Source organism: Lepisma saccharinum, chromosome 6 (genome assembly GCF_977018435.1).
Source record: "Lepisma saccharinum chromosome 6, izLepSacc3.1, whole genome shotgun sequence".
In the NCBI taxonomy this organism is placed as follows: domain Eukaryota; kingdom Metazoa; phylum Arthropoda; class Insecta; order Zygentoma; family Lepismatidae; genus Lepisma; species Lepisma saccharinum.
In genome coordinates this window covers 43,820,095-43,838,650 of record NC_139234.1, presented here as the reverse complement: position 1 = coordinate 43,838,650, position 18,556 = coordinate 43,820,095, and the positions used below count along the sequence as shown (strand labels likewise).

General features: G+C 37.0%; 1 protein-coding gene across 4 annotated transcripts in view; it reads left to right on the top strand.

The window, feature by feature from the left end:
• The window catches only part of LOC145988718 (uncharacterized), a 363,608-nt gene that overhangs the window by 20,394 nt on the left and 324,658 nt on the right, over window positions 1–18,556 (top strand). For all 4 annotated transcript variants that reach the window (XR_014441777.1, XM_083123825.1, XM_083123826.1 and 1 more), the window contains exons 4-8: window positions 3,546–3,727; window positions 6,549–6,644; window positions 7,647–7,853; window positions 8,907–9,671; window positions 15,574–16,994. Coding sequence is in view for 3 of the 4 variants with exons in the window: in XM_083123825.1 (XP_082979951.1) it covers window positions 3,546–3,727; window positions 6,549–6,644; window positions 7,647–7,853; window positions 8,907–9,671; window positions 15,574–16,994 (2,671 nt within the window). In the remaining variant the exon portion in view is untranslated. The remainder of the gene's footprint in view (window positions 1–3,545; window positions 3,728–6,548; window positions 6,645–7,646; window positions 7,854–8,906; window positions 9,672–15,573; window positions 16,995–18,556) is intronic.

Sequence of the window (18,556 nt, the reverse complement as noted above, 5' to 3'; positions counted from 1 at the left end):
TTTTAAAAATTACAAAATTCAAATACCGCACTGATATTGCATTTGAAATTAAAGCCCATTAAAAGCAGAAGAGAATAAGACCAATTTGAGCTCTCTAGGTCAAATAGTTTTTGATCTACAGATTTTTAAAAATTTCAAAATGTCATCAAATTTTGGGATTTTTGCTTTTTCGAAAGTCAATAACTCAAAAAGTAAGAGCCAAAAAAATCTGAAATTTGGCAGTTTTCGTCCTCTTGATAGGTGCATTGTATAATCAAAAAAATCTAACAAATCTAAACCCTTAAGGTTAGAAAATAATTATTATCGGTTGATTTGGCATGGAATGAGCCCAATAGGATATTGAACCAAATAATACATGATCAAAACAAAATATGATTTGTTGTATACTCTATGCTATCCACAATTATGTGATTGCCCTTGTACTTTCACAATATGAGAACTAATAATCTTTACTAATATACAAGTATACTAATTTGTAAATTTTCCATAAACATGTAAACTATTGATTGGTAGATGGTGAGACTTTAGCTTCTTAGCTGTCGTATTTTACAATTTAAGAACGAACCTTAAAGCATGAAGTTATGATAAACTTTTACTACGAGCTGTCCTAAATTTTTAAAGGTCAAGAGAACAGAACACTTTCCACAACTGGTTGTAGAACTTTCCACAACTGGTTGTAGAACATTCAGAACTCTAATACTAAATCTATTAGACTAATATGTGCATCAATATTTGAAAGTGTTTTCTGGCTTAAATATTGCTTAATTTAGGTTCCCTTTATGTAATGATAACCAGTATGACATTGACTCATGGTCCCTTAAGGCTGCAGGTTCTAATCTCCAACAGAACATGCATGTTGCAAAATTATCTTTAAAACTTTCACCTACAATAAAACACAAACAGATAAGATAATATAGATATTGCTTTTGCAACAAAAACTGTCACACCTTGTGCTTAAAATATATTCAAAATACCCTATACATTTATTTGCATATTGAACAGCAGTTCCCAAAGTTTGTTGTGATTCTACTAGAGCTCCACATAAATACTTTTAGTTGCACGCATAGCGTCACAACAGTATTTGACATCCTACATGTTGAATGGAATGTGGTGGCAGCTGTAATCCTGTGCTTCAGTTCTTGCAAATCCATAACCTTGTGTGGTATACAATATCCTTAACACAGTCTCACAGAAAAAAAGTATAGGGGATAAGATCCGGTGAACGTGGTGGCTACAGAATTGGACTGTCCCCTCCAATCCACCTATCAGGTGAGGTTTCATAATAAAACTCACGGACACATGGACTTCATTGGAAAATCAGATGAACAAATTCTATATCCTTCTCACTTGTATTTAGGTAGCCTTAATGAAGCACCCTCCATAATCTTCTTGTGTCACTTGTGTATTTAGGGTCTGGAAGGTGGATTTCTCCAGTATTTTGCACAGAAATACTTTGGATTCGTGTGTCTGACTTTGTTTCTGTGAACCATGCCATGCACTTGTGGCGAATACTATCATATTATTTGTTACTCTTCAATTTTGCATATACTACTGCTACCCGATAGCAAAATTCTCTAAATACAATATTGAAGCGTACAATGTTTTGGAAGCTGCTACCTTAGTATTATTATTATTTCGCCCAGCCCAATATACTACCCTGAACTACGTGGATCGATTTTTGGCTTGCTCCAGGAGAGAAAGAACTCAAATCGCCGAGTGCACCAATCCGGGTTAACGCAATCTTATTGAGAAGTGGGGGAATCGTCTAGTTCCCCCTCCCAAGAAAATTACGTATGCCCAAAACAACCCAGATATATTATCACTTTTGCCCTAAATTATTCTACGTCAACGGCTATTTTGCAAAACAATAATAACTTAGTCTACTCTTTGATTGATCAAAAATTGTACTCAATTTTAACAAGGTTTTATTCAAGAACAGTTTTGCTTTGTAAAAAAAAAGGAACAGTGATTTGACCAGCACAATAGGTTCAATATCTTAAATATCCTGGAATATAACAATTCAATGAAAATATACGGAGTCAATAATGTTCACAATTTAAAGTTAAGCGGACCTCAAATACTATTTTTACATTCACTTATCCCTTACTTTGTCATTTACTTATTTCAGTTCCCATTCTAACAGCCTACAATAAACAGCAATGAACTCTTCCCAAATTTAATTTCTATATACACTCATTCAATCCCCTTCCCAATTCTTCATTCAAATATTAAAACCCAATAAATATAAATAGATACACCCATTTGAAATACGTCCCAACAATTGTGCATACACTATTTGAGGTGGTGCCAAAACAAGTCACTGATAGAATTAGTTAAAAAAAAAAGGTATACGTAATAATTCAGCCTCTTACGGAGTGGAGAGACAAAAAAATAATACTTATTACTGCTCAATTTATTTTTGTAAAAAAGAAGTCCATTCTAGTTGCTCATTAATTTAGAATTATTAATCTCTTGTTACTAAATCAGTCGTGTACCCAAGTTACGAAAAATGAATTAGACAAAATCCCCATACTGACCTTCCTTCCCCGTTACGCAACATGGCAGAATCCAGATGGCTTGGAAGATATGGCAACTCAAACGTATAACATCAGTTAAAATGCCATGCCAATTATGCAACGAAGGGGAGGTAAAAGGTCGGGCACCTGTTGCGCGAACTAGTTGATATACCTGTCTTTCTCCACTCCGGCTGGCGTCTAATGCTGGTCCGTCCTTGGTATCGAGTGTATCGGAACTGTGTTGTGTCTGTTTCTCGTTCACCCAGTTCCCAACGCTGCTCGGTCGACAAGTATATTTTACGCATGCGCAAGTGACGTGCCGAGGCAGCGAGCACCCTCTATCGAGAAGCTGCGCAACTTGATACATTACGTAACCATCAGTGACTTATTTGGTGCATGGCATATTTCACTCTCGTATGTCAAGAGAAGAGTGAAGCTGTGGCGAGATGATATTTACATAATGTATATCAACCGTCACACACTGGATCTTTTACTGTGGAGTAGCTATTGTAAGATATGGATCGAAAGCTTTGAGTACAAATAGAACCATGTGAGTTTGTTACATGTACAAGAACAAAATTGTTGAATTTGTTTTAAGCCCACTTTATGAACAGAAAGGCTAGTCGGGACTGGGCCTACATTTTAAAGTGGATTCCGGACCACTATCTGCCTCCACCAGGTATCAAAATGGGGAACCTTGATTGCAATGCGATGACATTGCCACTATGCCAAAAGGGGGCCCACAAAAACATAACTTTGGTATCTTGTTTTGTGGAGAGCTAGAGTCGTAAATATAATTTTGAAAAATCCTGTACTGGTAGAGTGAGTGAGTGTTCAAATCTTGTTCGTAATACATACATAATCTGTCACCATTTAACGTGATATATTTCCAAAACTTGGACAGCCATCTTGAGGTTCTTTAGGGTGCATGTGTTGTGTTGAAATGTTCCCCTGTTCTCTTTGTACAGTGAAGAAATTGAAATTGATCATACGTTGTGCTTGCATACTGAAAAGCTGGATCTATTGTAGGTTGGTGTGCTGAAGATTATGCTACACATGGGAATCATCATGAAATTGCATCCCTGCTAAAACCTGAACCTGAGACCAATGAACTGCAATATAGTGAGAGAGGTATAGATGTTGAAAATCTTGAGGGAGCTACACTGTTACATGGAACATCTACACCTTCTATCAAAGCAGATGATAAGCAGGTATTGTAATTCGAAACATGAACAAAATATCACTTGGGAGAGATATACATTTGTGGCATCAAAACATCAAGAAAATAAAAGTTGTACAATGGAAAGAACATTATTTATATGTAAAACAAAGTTAAAGTAACATTGTGGTAACGTAAGCAATCACAAGGGATATTATTGGTTATCTATATCAATGCATTTTGCATAAGTACTTTAGTGTTGATAAAAAATTCATATCAGCCTGTCCCTATTCCAAATTTTAATTTCTTGTAAAGAATCTCGAGATTAGGATAAAGGGTCATTGGCAAATTTCTCCAAGTCATAAAAATTAGAGTACTTAAGAATTCTCAAATATTCTTTGTGCCACCACAAATAAAAAGTTAACATAAGCACAAAAACACATGGTTTAACTTACTAAGGCAAGGCATTTTTTCCTTTTTCAATGTTCCTCTTCTTTTATAAAGAAGAGTGATATTTGACCATGCCATTGATATAAACAATATTGAGACATTGATATTGCTTTAATCTTGCAGCCATACCAAGAAGACAAAGACTGATGCCAATCTGCAAATCAAAGTAGACACTCATTTGTTCACACCTTGTTGTGGACACCGCAGATGAACATAGGCGTCGGCAGACCCTCCTTGCTGAAAGTTCAGTCAGGAAATAAAAACCTAATTTTATCTCACTGTTCAAGTTTTATTGCATTGATGGGTGTGTGTGTATATACACCCCCCCCCACACACATACACATATATAATATAACCCATACATGCCTAATCAATTTATCCGCCCCATAACAAACCAACAGCAAAAATCAAATAAATTGTCTCTCAAATGTGCACGCTCCTTTTCCTCCAAACAATTGTTCATGCATTTAAGAGAAAACCGTTCAGCAGCAGTACTTCTCTCCCTAGAAGGCCTCCCCCATAGCACAGTGGTAGCGTCATTGCCTTGTAATCAAGGGGTCCCAGGTTTGATACCCGGTGGAGGCACAAGTTGTTCGGATCCCACTTTAAACTGTAGGTCCAGTCCCAATTAGCCTTACTGTGCATAAAGTGGACTTAAAACAGCAACTCAAACTTCTCTCTTTAGTAATTTACAATGCATTACAGACAATAAATTGCGAGCGAAGCGAGCAAGAGCATATTCAAATCCAAATTTTTGCAAAATGAAAACAATATTGATTTAATATGGTGCAAGAAGTTTCATTGAGTGCCATGGCATTCTCTCTCACAATTTTTTTTTCATTTAGATCGTTCGGCATCCGCCAACTCCCGCTGACCTGCTAGAGCTCTGAACCTGACAAGACTGCAAGAAAAGCAGAAATTGTGAGCGAAGGGAGCAAGAAAATTTTACGAAATGTATTTTTATTTGTATAAAATTTGAAATTGATGGGCAATTTCATCTTTGTGTCCACCCTGAAGGTGCTCTTGGCCGTGGCCGTCTGGAAGAAATAATGCAAGAAATACATAAAAACTAATTTCATCTTGAGTATCCTTTTGTCCTGCTACTCTTAGATTCTACTAGTCATGCTTTCCTTTACTTCCATGTTTGCCCCCTAAAATTGATTTCCATCCAATGTTGGGGGAGGGGGGAGGGGGGGGGGAGAATGCTGCCTGTGGTTGTGCCACTGCACCCTCTTACCCTGTAGTTGCTTTGAGCTTATTCCTCTATCCTAAATTTCTAGGTGGAAATATGATAATATAGGGGCATGGACATCTTAATGGGGGGCAAGGATGGCCACATCTCCCCCTTAGATAACAAATGTCAACCTACAAGTACATTTTCACATGTATAATTTGATTTCAGTCAAAATAATTTGCATTAGGGATGGGACCGATTAATCGGTACTCTATCGGTATCAGCCGATATAGGCATATCGGTGTATCAGTTTATTGGTAAAATTACCGATTATTTTACCGATCCGATATATCGATAAATATCTGATAATTTAGTGCAAAATTCTGCCATTTTGTTGTAATTTTTATGGATAATCTCCATGCCCTACAATCTAGAAAAAGTAAATGTCTAAATATGCAATTTCTTTTGCACTGCAGTCACGTTGAAACATACATTTATTAAGGAGGTCAATGAACCTTTCAAGTTCTTCATGGACCATTTCTAATTTTATATCGAATCGGTAGAATATCGGTTATCGGTATCGGTAAATTTTATATCGGTACTTTATCGGTATTGGCCAAAATTTCATAACGGCCCATCCCTAATTTGCATTAATTATTATAATGGGGATGCAGTAATGCGATAATTTCAAATTCAAGGTGTGTTTTTTGAGGGAGCAACCCTATTATCAGGGTAATATGCCCCATGGTAAAATTCCTTGATTGTCCCTCCATGGAAAAAAATCTGCAGACCTCAATGATTAGGGGGGGCATTTGCCCTGCCCCCCATGCGCACGCCTATGCAGATGAAAATGTACTGCACTTATGCCCAAGTACCTCCCTTGTTGCCATGTTTATAACTTTCCCTCCCTTGCTTCATTGTTCAAAAAATTCAACTTTAAATATGCAGCTCTGCTTTCGGCGTGTTTGGTTTCCCATTCCTACGATACAAACACTTGGCACAGAATAAAAGTAATCTTAATGTGTTGAGGAATGCACAACATTTGGCAGTGTGAGCCAGAATTACATGGGAAGCAGCTCAGTGCATCACCCATGCCCCCTTTGTTTCCTGAGAACAGAAAATTTGATGACAGTGCCAGAAGGTTTTTCTCTTCTTGGTAGAGGAGTACTTCTGTGCTGTAATGGAATTAAAGCAAGTATGTTTAAAAAATATTGTTAAATTTATTATTTCTTTTTGCGTTTTCTTATAGGTGGGACAGGAAGTTGAGATATCAGAATCAGATAGAGAAGAAGATGCAAGTGATACGTGGAATGACACTCCATCAGATCATAGTTTCAAGAGCAAGGTTAGTTTTTCTCTGACATGACGGAGAATTACTGTTGTTTAGATGTTCATACAAAAGTTTCAATGACAATGTAAATGAACGAAGCTTGAAGTGAATGGAATACTTCCATTTTGTTGCTCTTATCACATGATTATCTCATATGTGAAATTATGAATATTTTAAATCAAAACCAAGGTATATTGCTATGATGCACAGGGAAAATTATATCTTAAAATTTATACATATTCTGAACTACTTTGAATTGCTACAATTTCCAAGTATCAACAGTGGCATTGGATCAAAGTGGTATCAGCGAAGCCCTAGTTTTTATTTTTCAAAAACTAAAACCATTAGATACATTTATGTACATAAAAATAATAAAAAATATCAGACGTCTGCATTCAATTTCAAGGTATTTATAGATATGAGATATCACCTGGAATTTTTGGAACTGGTGCTGTCATGTAGACAGCAGTTGTAGTAGAATAATGCAATGGTAGTTGGTAGTACTGGCATATCTTGGGAGTTAGTGTACAAAATTTCCTGCGGGTGGGTGAACATGCTAGCCATTTATGTATGTGATTTCACAATGGATATGAGAAAGAAACAGCGATTGTACATCAAATTTTGTGCAGATCTATGGAAAGTGAAATGCAAACCATCACAATGATTACACAACAGGTGCCACACTTGGTGATTGAATGGCATACTCAGTTCAGGGCTGGTCAGACATCCATTGAGAACAATGAACACACAGGGAGGCCCATTAACTCCACAGAGCCCAACACTGTAGCCAAAGTTCAACAGCTCATTTGTGAGGATTGATGCGTAACCATGCATCACCTTGCTCATGAGGTGGGAATTTGTTATGGGATATGCTAACATATTCTCACTGCTGAATTAGACATGCATCGTATCGGTGCCAAATTTGATGAAACTGTCCCATTCGTCAAACTTAATTTCTTTTAGCATGTAATATAATATACCAAAGATAAGTTTTCAGACATGTATTTTTCTTTTCAGACTGTAATCAGTGCCAAATTGAAGAAATTTCTTTCCCATTCTGATGAAGAAATCAACACAGGCTTCAAAGGTGTGTCTGATGATCACCTGGGGGAGAGTGCCCTTAGTTTGGATGAAGGCAGGATGACATCTGTGATGGATCCGTTACCTCCAGCCAAACCCCCAAGAAGTTTTGAATACAATGATACTGTATTAAATGAAGATGAGGTGGGTGTGTCTCATTAATATGTTTAGTATGTTACCTCTGCTCAGCCTCAGATAATCCTTTAAATTTCCATTATTTTAATTTCATATGATTTTGATACTGGTAGAAGAAATAGATCATGCCAAATGGTCCAGCTATCATAGCTGTACCCCCTAAAACATTTCAAGAAATGAAAACAGTCCTCTGTTGTCCTTCCAACATGCTAGGAAGTCATAGATCCTAGGTTTGAATCTTGTATAACACAAGTCTAGGTGTAATTATGTTTTTCCCTTCATCTGCTCCGATCTCATCATTATGATCCACAAGGAGAGATAGAAAAGCAATATAAGATAACCAAACATTAGCAATCAGTCAAAATGTAAAGTCGAGGAAAATTTTATAACATTTTGCTATGTTGGGACCATCAATATTGAATACATAATGTGGGAAATGTAAAATCGAGGTTTCACTGTATTTACTTATTAATAAACCATCATGTAGATAGAATTGTGAGGTACTAAGAGACATGTAGGAAGGCCAAGACAAAGATGGAGGGATAATGTTGAGATGGACCTAAAGGAAATCGGTAAGGATGGAAAGGAATGATGTTGCCCAGGATAAGAACAGATGGAGGCTTGTTTTGCTGCAGCCATAAACCTTCAGGTTTAAGAATGCTAGAGAGTTAGTTAGTTAGTAGATAGAATTAATATATTTATTAATTCCATCATGCGGTGAAAAGGTGTTTATGCATTTGTCAGAATAGGTTAAGACATCAAGCAGAGTAATTATTGGGAAGCTGTAACAATTCCAGTAGCTAGTATTGCCTCCTTGCTTTATCTGAATGGCTTCATCCTCTGTGAATTTTTGAATTAACGTTTTTGCCAAGATTTTTTTAGAAAATATCATGATTGTGTAAGCAATTGTCTATTCTATGAAAATTCAAAAGAAACAATAACTGTGTGTGTGTGTTGAAATTTACTTACAGAAATATAATTGATATGGATAATGTATACCTAATATTCCATGCTTATAACAAGGTATTATTGTAACTAACATTGACACAAATGTTCTTTCAGCTGTCACCACCTTTCCAAAAGGAAAAGTCACCACCCTCTGAATCTGATACTGCTGACAGGCAGACAAATGGGGAGGCCTCCCCCGAGAACATTGTTGCTTCCAAAAACGTGTTGAAGGTGCCGGAGAATCAGCTTCCGCAAGTTCTCGCCAATGAACAAGAGAATGGCCCTACATATGTATTCCCCGAGAACAAGACCAATGTTGCCAACAGCGTCACGTATGAGCACAGCATACCAAAGTTTGAAGGCACGGAACTGAAAACTATCCACGAGGATTGGAGTCTAAGTAGCAACACTGGTGAGAAAGACGATAATTCAGAGAATGAAGAGAGCACTCATCCGCTGGAGAATCACATATTTGGGGATAACGTCGAAAAGAAGAAGTTACCTGTCGAGATAGAAATGACATCAAGCTCGGACAGTGATTGGGACAGCGAGGACATTCTTCCTCTTGATAATGGTTTGGCTGCAGCGCAAGAAAACGCAAAAGACAAAGATGGCGCAAATGGAAAGACTACCTATGTGGATCCCGATCTGATAAATGACTGTGTCGCCCCACCTAAGCTGATCATTCCAAAAATATCCATTGAATCCCATTGTAGTAGTATTACGACTTCATTGGATGAAAAGAGGGGAAGATTTTTGATGAGATCACGCTCGATAGAGCTGTCTGATGCGGAAATGGAGCAAGAGGTAAAAGTTCCAGATGGAAAAGTGGTAGAAAATGAGAATGGTACAGAAACTGGAAGAGGTGACAAGGAAGAGGTAATTTATTTCACTTTACTTTTTAAAAGTTTTTAAAATATTTTTGTTATGAATATTTGAATGTAGTTGATTTACAAAATTGAACCAGCGCCAATTGACCAGCATGTAATGAATATTGCAAGTAATCAAGTTTGTGTATAATTTACAAATATTTTTACTGGCCCATTGTTTCTATTAATTTCATACTATTGCCATTCTGTCAGTTCAAATTCATGCATTAGTGCCTCCCCAATGACACAGTGGTAGCATCATCGCCTTGTAATCAAAGCCTGGTGGAGGCACATAGTGGTTCGGATACCACTTTAAACTGTAGGTCCAGTTCCAATTAGCCTAAAACACCAACTCAATCAATCAAATACATGCATTAACCTGAAAACAATAAATAGAATTGACATATACCAACAAAAATCAAACACATTGGAACTTGATTTAAACTTCATGAATTGTAAATTTCCTCACACTACACAATTGAGAATCGTGATTCCAATACAAGAAAATATCATGATTATTTTTCAGATTTTATTTATTCATGCATTTTAAGTACTTTAATCATAAGCGTCTAAAAAACTTATTATCAGGGTTCCACTGTGTAAAACTGCTTAACATGCTGTGTCAAAAAAAAGCCATCCCCATTTTTTTTAAAGCACAAATCAAAATATCTCACAGAATTTTTAGCCTGTTTAAAGGATTACTAGCTGAATCTGTTTCTTGTATTTGATCACCATAATGTTGCACCAATGCGAAATTCATGTACCAAATCTTACTTTGAGATACAGGAAAACCTCGTTAATACGAAGTTCAAGGGACCAAAAAATGTCAACTTCGTATTAAACGACTTCGAGTTATCCAAACTTTTCAAGATGGCACCTGTTTTCAGGTGTAAATAAAGTAGAGTATAAATTCCCCCCACAAAAGGATGTTTTATACTTGGTGGCAGCTCAGAAAATAAGCTTTATATGTACTATATAATAATATTGTACGTTTTAAAGAAAGTGTAAAAAATGTTACACAAAATGAGAACACGGAGCTTAACGCGGACACAAAGATTCCAAGGAGACGGTTAACACCATTTATCCTGCCTAGTTATACAACCGATTATGCACGGGATGCATGTTGTGGCAAAAAGTCTTTTAACAAACGGTATTTTCTTTTAATTGTGCAAAGCCGTTGCTCTTCCACGAAATTCTTACAATTTTAGTTCATAAGAAACCCGTTTGCACGGAGACTTAGGGAAAGGAAAACAATCTCGTTTACTGCAAGAAGTGAAACTCGGAAGAATCTTGATGGTAGTCACATCGTAAAAAAAGTCACGTATTCTTTGCTTCAGTTAACTTTATAATTGCCCCCCCCCTCCCCCTTTGCAGGGATCAGTTCAAACTCTTCCTCAACTTGCATTGTAATCCACTCTGAAAAAGTAAACACACAACTTGCGATCTGTTTGCACGGCGCACTCGATAATCACTCTGGTTTTGATCCCACTTTAAACTGTATATTTAATCTCGCTTAGCTCATCAGCATAAAATGAACTAAAAACAAGCTTTACGAAACTTGCGTATTTTCAGATTAATCGACAATTTATTGTAGGTTTCAGGAATATTCTGGAGGTCAAACACTCGCTCCGCGAAAACTTTTCCTCTCGTATTCCTACATTGAGCATTGCGGGTTTTTTTGTTGTTGTTTTTTAACAGCAGCACGCTAATGGGGATTCAAAACAATGAAGCTTACTCCTTCGCAATGGATGAGTCATTGCAGTTACCGGCAAGCGAGAGCTTTCCAGACGCTAGACTAAACACTGGCGCCAGCTGCAGCTTAAACACAATGAGATCGGCTGGAAGTTAGAGCAGCAGGTGGCAGAAGGGAAATCATGGGCATTTTAAAGATAACGCAGTTGTCGAAGATCGAACTTTTATCAGCAGTGTGAAAAAAAAAATGATCCTTTTACCTTTTACCATGCAACAGACAATAATACGGGCAATATTTCCTATCCAGACAGCTGCTTTCAAACAAGAAAGAGGGACCTGAATTCTGCAATTATCGCATTACCATGCACACCAGTGGCGGATAATGAGCTGTTGTAGGAGAAGGAAGGGGGTCACTTTTCTTTTACTTATCATGCGGTTTTTGTTCGTTTTGAAGAAGGTATTCAGAACTGTTTGCTTTTTTTTAGATGCCAAAGGAAAGGAGCCAGTGTGCGCACACGAGCAAGAAAATTGTGGCCGAAACAATTAGCAAGGGACCCCCCCCTCCCCCGTTTGCTGATAGCAAAAGGGGAGAAGTCCCGCAGACAACAAAACACTGTTTTGGCAAATTTTATGACCGGCACAGTTGGGAAACGTATGAAACGGGAAACTGGAGTTGCAACATACGTAAGATCGACGTCAACTTTTGCGGGAAACCTAGATGACAATGCATTAAGTGGGTTCACGATCTTTAGTTGGTCTATGCGGCTTTGATTGTCTGTAACAGTTTCCCATTTTTTAATGAAGTTCTACAGGGCACAAAGAACATGCTTTTAATGAAAGTCGTTACCGGAAGTTGTCGGCTACCAGGCCAAAAGTTGCTCGCTCACGGGAAATTGCTTTATCTCGAGCTCAGAGCTAGACAGATGAGTGAGACTTCCAGGCGCCACGCATCTTGTATTGTGGAAGATTCGTGTGATCTTATCTTGCATTTCTCATCTAGCACTGGTGAATATTTCCAAGGTGGCGCAATCAGCGGGGAAAGAGCTTGACCTCCCATGCACATTGACAAAGAATGTCAATGTCCAGCGTGCATTTTGGGCTACTTTTCTGGGGTTGTCAGTAGCTCTTAGGACAAGGAAACATGTCAAGGTCAAGTTAAAGTAACGTCCAAGCTCTCTCCACATTCGATCTTCTCTTGTCGACTTACACAGGTGTCTACTTCGAATTAAGCGAAACCAGTTTTGCGGAAGGGTCTTGTAAACAACTTTGTATTAAAAATTATCCGTATTTCAATTTATCCGTACTGAAATACATTATAAATCCTATCTTATCGGCTGGGGAATGGGAAGAACTTCGGATTAAAGGGTACTTCGTATTAACCAATATTGTATTAACGAGGTTTTCCTGTATAGGCATTTTAATATCCAATTTCTTAGGAAAACAAAGTTTTGCATTTGGATAAATGTCATCGGTAAAATGTACCTACTTATGGTTGTTTATTAGGTCATATAAGTTAGTATATGAATCTCTCAACAAAAACTGCACTTGGTGAAAAAGTGAAAATTTGCATATTCTCTGTTTTGGCATTGGTTTGACAATATAGAAAATGCGAAAATCCATTTCTTCACTTTGGAGGACTTTTTATGTTAAGTTTTCATTGCAAAAATTGGTATTAACATTGTTTTTATAAAATAATAATTTTCATAGTTATGTACAATTACACATATGTATATAGGATGGTACATAAGTGTGGAATTCATTACAGGAGTCATTCCATGCCAAATCAACACAGATATGTGCAATTTTCAACCTGGTCATCTCCGATTTTCATGAAATTTGGGGAGTTGAAACTATGCATGGAACTTAATAACTATGGAAATTTTTAGTTTAGTTTGTCTTGTAATTGTTAAATTATTCAAGGTCAAAGTTCGCATAAATTGCTCTTTTTGAGCCCGCTTAGCTGTACTAAATGTGCTGTAACTCCGTCCCTATTTTGCCTAGGAAGATCAAATTAAGCTTATTGTACAGGGAATTGAACAAGCTTTCCAGTGATATGTAACAAGTCTACCTTTGGATAAAAATATAATTTTGTCACATGACCTTGACCTTGAATATCTCAAAACATGTCATCACCAAAAATCATGAAGAAAATATATTTGGTCCCTCATGCCATACTCTAAAACATATCAAAATATGATTCTGGGACTGAAATGGGATCAGAAGATACAAAATAATATGTGTAACTATGTGACTGATAAAAGCCTCATTACATGAACTATGACGAGTCAAATTTCCCTTAACACCCCCCTACAGAATGTGAAGGAGTTATCCTGGGTATAATTGGTCATGAAAGAAATAGGTTACCCCCACACCCCCTATACGCCTTCATGGCATAGTGCTATGCACAGGGCAGCGCTTTACACTTTACCTTTACAGTGAGATCCCTAGCCGTGTGTGTCAAGCGCAGGTCCGGCATATTGTTGACCGCCATATTAAATTCAACGAAAAATTTCAAAGGAAAGGGGGTGATGTGATACATCAAATCAGGCTAGAATTTCACAAGAAATGTTTTCCAAAAAACACATCAGATTATTTTGCAGATTTTCTTGTTTCTGGAAGGTATCATACTTCTGCTTCTCCAAGCATGATGTCCATTTACTGTAGGTGCTGTTGATAGGAACTTAATTAGTTTTTGTTCAAACTGTTCTGAAACTGGTCAAACTTTGGTGTTATATAACACAATATCTTAAGCGATTAGTCAATCCACTATTTGATTGACTTGAAGGACATGTCCACAGATCATATTTTATTCTATTTCCTTTCATCTTTTTACATATTTAAACATTTACTTTATAAAACACTCATATATGAATTATGCTTTTATACTCATAAAAAATAGCAGATTTTTGCACTAAATTACTATTAAATTGGATTGGTAAATTTGATTTTACTGTTAAACTAATACATCTCTGTCAGCTGATATTGATAGACCATAGATTAATCTGTCCCATCCCTACATAATAGTAATAAATGTTATGCTATGTGGAAATATTGCATTGTAAGTATACTTAATCAATTAATAAAAAATCTGCTTTAAAAATATTCATAGGTTCACATACAAGATATCAGAATCTTGAAATAGTACTCGTTTAAGTATGAAACCATTTTGCCACACAATTAGGTGTAGACTTAAGACTTAATTTCCAGCTACCTTTGGTTGCCATGGTAATGCTAGTTAACATTCTGAAAATTCCATGCGATGTGTGGACCTGCTAAAGTATCAAGTATCAGTGAAGTATTAATTTTGATACAAAAATTAGCCCCAAACCAGAAGTTTTGTGGGGCCTATTGCTGGGACTGATGTAAGTCAGTAGGTGGAAATTTTGATTAACTTCCTAAAATACAGGGTGTACACAAATGAAATCAGAGTTTTAAGTGTTTTTTATGGTTATGTAACCCAGCCAGTTGTCACATACATGAAAGAGCAACTGTGGAAGTTTCTATGCACCCAAATTTTTTTCCTAATTCTGCTGCATGACAGTGCCAGTTGTGAAGATGTAAAGTTGTAAACTTCTGAGCATGAGGCTTTTTGTGTTCTTGGAATTCATGAGGTGTAATATTACTGTCCAATGGGTCTATTGATGAAGATTTGGGTGTGATGCCCCATATGACAACAACATTCATAGGTGGTATAACCAATTCCAGATGACGGTGCTTGTGTAAGGGAAAGAGTATCGGACAACCGTGTGTGTCACTGTCAGATGAAAATGTGGAACGTGTCAAAGCACCTTTTGTGTGGAATCCTAGGAAATCTGTACAGCAGGCAAGTCGAGAGCTAACAAAAGTGACCATGACAATGTAGAAAGTATTAAGAAAACAACTCTGACTGAGAATGTACCACCTGCGGCTGTTACAGGCCCTAAAACCTGCAGATAATATAGCCTGTACCAACTTCTGCGAACAAATGCTGGATCAGGAAGAGCACGAGTTTTTCAGTCATGTGATTTTCAGTGATGAATCTATGACATGTGTTATGGAAACTCGTTGAGTTACTCATCTCGAGTATGATTCATTATTGTATTGCATATCTCAGAAAAAATACACATGCTTAAAACTCCGATATTCATTTGTGTACACCCTGTAGTTTTTAAGTATCTTAAGTTTATTTCTGTACATGTAATTTATGCACTGTAGTTACTCTTCTTTCATTTTCCCAACAGTCTGCTCCGTCAGTGTTTGGAACTCTGGGCAGAGATGGCACTCTACGTGGCTATGACGAAGTGTGGGAAGCAAATGCTTATCTTTCACCCAACAGTCTTTCAATATCTAGTCCTTCTTCGGGACGTGGAACAGTAGAAGACAATGGTGAATTGGGTAAGCTCGATCTGAAAATTCAAGATGAAGGTTACCACGAAAACCTCAAGAACAACGATGAAGACTATGACGATGATGTATTTCCACCACCACCTCCTTTCATCGAAGAGAGCAACCATCCAAGATCGAAGGACAGTTCACCAGAATCTGCAATCAGCGACAACTTGGAGAGTGGGGAAGAATGCCAAGGGGAGGATGATCACACAGCTGATGCCCTTCTTATGAGTACCAAGGAGGAGCAAGAGTGTAGAAGCGTTCGAAAAGAGAGTCAACGGTCAAGTTGCAATCTTGAAGAAAGGGAGATAAGGAAAGTTAGTACCTCCAGTAATGACACAATGGCTGATGGTAAAGAGAAGGAGAACTCGTTTGATTCATTTGATCATTCTGTTGAAAATAGTGTAAGTACTATCATTCAGTTTCCATCACATTTTAAATCCTATGAAGTTGACGGTCATAAAAAGGAAAGTTCCGATGTAGTATTATCTCAGTATTCAGAAATATCATCAAATATGCCGAAAAAGGAAGGACCCAAAGCTAAAGAAGAAAACTTTGGCAAATATCTTCAAGTTCTAGTTGACGAGACATCCTTCGGCGAGATTCTTCCTTCAGACCACACAAAACATAAGGTAATACTATCACCAACGTTGTCAAGTGAATCTGCAAGAACCGACATCCCATCAAAACCTCCCCGACGGCGCAGGAAATCTTTCACATCCACCAGAGACACGGAAACTAGTTTGTGCCAAGATTCAGATTTGATGTTCAATCGGTCTTCTTCGTTTCATCTTACACGTAACAAAAATCGAAGTTTATTTAACACAAATTCTGATCAAATTCAGAGTCTAGATAAGATTTCCCCAGTGATAAAGTCACCATCATCTCAAAGTCAAGTTAATAGTGACTCCTTAAGTAGTGAAGATAGAGTAGTGAAGCCAGAAAGAAAGAAGAAAAAGCAGATACAAGAACTTAGTGATAAGGGTGAATTAGTTTTCAATTTCAAAAGTAAGAAGACAAAACTTCTCAGAGGGGAATCTGTGAGTAGTCAGGATGAACCCGTTTGGTCTCCAAAGGCCACCAGTGTGACCGAGTTCAACTCACATGCCAATGAAAGGTCTCCATTTTGTGTAGTGGATAGAACTGATTCAACCAGTATTGTTATGAACAGTTTCCTTCCTCATAAAATGAGTTTGTCTGGAGAGTATTCACTTCAGCAGTACGTGCAAAGGGAAGAGTATCCAGTATTTTCAGATAGAGCTTTACGTAGAAGGTAAGTTTTTACATTTTTAAATTTTTTCCTCTCTTAAATGGATATGTAGAGTAGAATTAATTGATTCGCTATGCCGATAAGGAGATTTCACTCCAAACTGACTATTAACATTTGTTATATGTCACTAAAGAGTGAAGTGATAAATAGCAATGTTTCATACCATAGTGGCATTACATGCCTCTCGACCCTGCATTCAATTGGTCCTCCTTTGAGTGACATGCAGTATATGACACATGCCACTCCATTTTGAAATCTAGAGTACCCAGAATCAGTTTATGTTGATCCTTTTTATATTTCTCCAACTTCCTTGTATGTATGGAAGTTCCATAGTTATTGGATGTGAAATATAGGGATTAGATGATATGAAATTTTGGCAAATACAGATATGAAATTTACCGATACCGATAACCAATATATTACCGATCTGATATAAAATTCCAAATAGTTCATTGACCTTCCTATTAAATGTATGTTACGATGAACCAATTTTTTGCAAAGCAAAACGATCTACATATTTAGACATTTATTATTTAAAAAAATCGATATTACCGTATATGTTTATATCCTAAATATTATAACAAAGTGGCACAATAATGCTCTAAATTGTAAGATATTTTTAAATATATCGGATCAGTAAAAAAATTGGTAATTTTATCGATAAACCAATACACCAATATGCTTATATCAGCCAATACCGATAGAGTACCGATTAATCTGCCCATTCTCTAATAAATTACACGTTGTTGTACGGTACATCTGTAATAAAGGTAAGTTTTAATTGTGAATCATAGCACATATACTCTTCTTTCGAGGAGTCATCTACGTGATATCACTTCGGACAAGGACACACAAATATACACAACTTGAACAGCTGTCTTTACTCCTCTAATGTGGTCAAACTGTTCATCAGCTTACATACTCAACATTAAGAGGATGACACAACAGCTGGGGCATATCACACAATATTTTGCTGTTTTGATAAAATATCCAACAAATTTAAAGTATAATGCAGAAAACTTTTCCACTACTGCATATGCTCTGTGTGCCGTAATCTATTTCATAGAGCTAGTTCACTTAAAAATACAGGACTTCCTAATGTTGGAATGATAATGCTATCACCTTGTAATCAAGGGGTCTCAGATTTTATCCCCAGTGGAGGCTCATTGCACAGTAGTTCGTAGTTAGAATCCAACTTTAAACTGTAGATCCAGTCCAAATTACCTTTTTTGAGCGTAAAAATGGACTTAAGAACATACAAAGAAAACTACAATAAATAAATACACATAAACAAGTTACTAACTTTTTCCATGAGACTTACTTTTAAAGGTTCTATTCATTTCGGTAACCTCTGCCACCATCCACTTGGAAACTTGCTGCTTCACTGCTGGGCTGGCTTCCGATTACTGTCATTTTCCTGCATGCTACCTTTAAAAGTCAGTCTCGCGGAAAAAGTTGGTAACTTGTTTATGTGTATTTATTATACAAACAGCATATTTTATTCCCCAATCATGAAAACTACTATGTTCATAACTTTTTGGTTAATAATTCAACTTTGTGTGTTG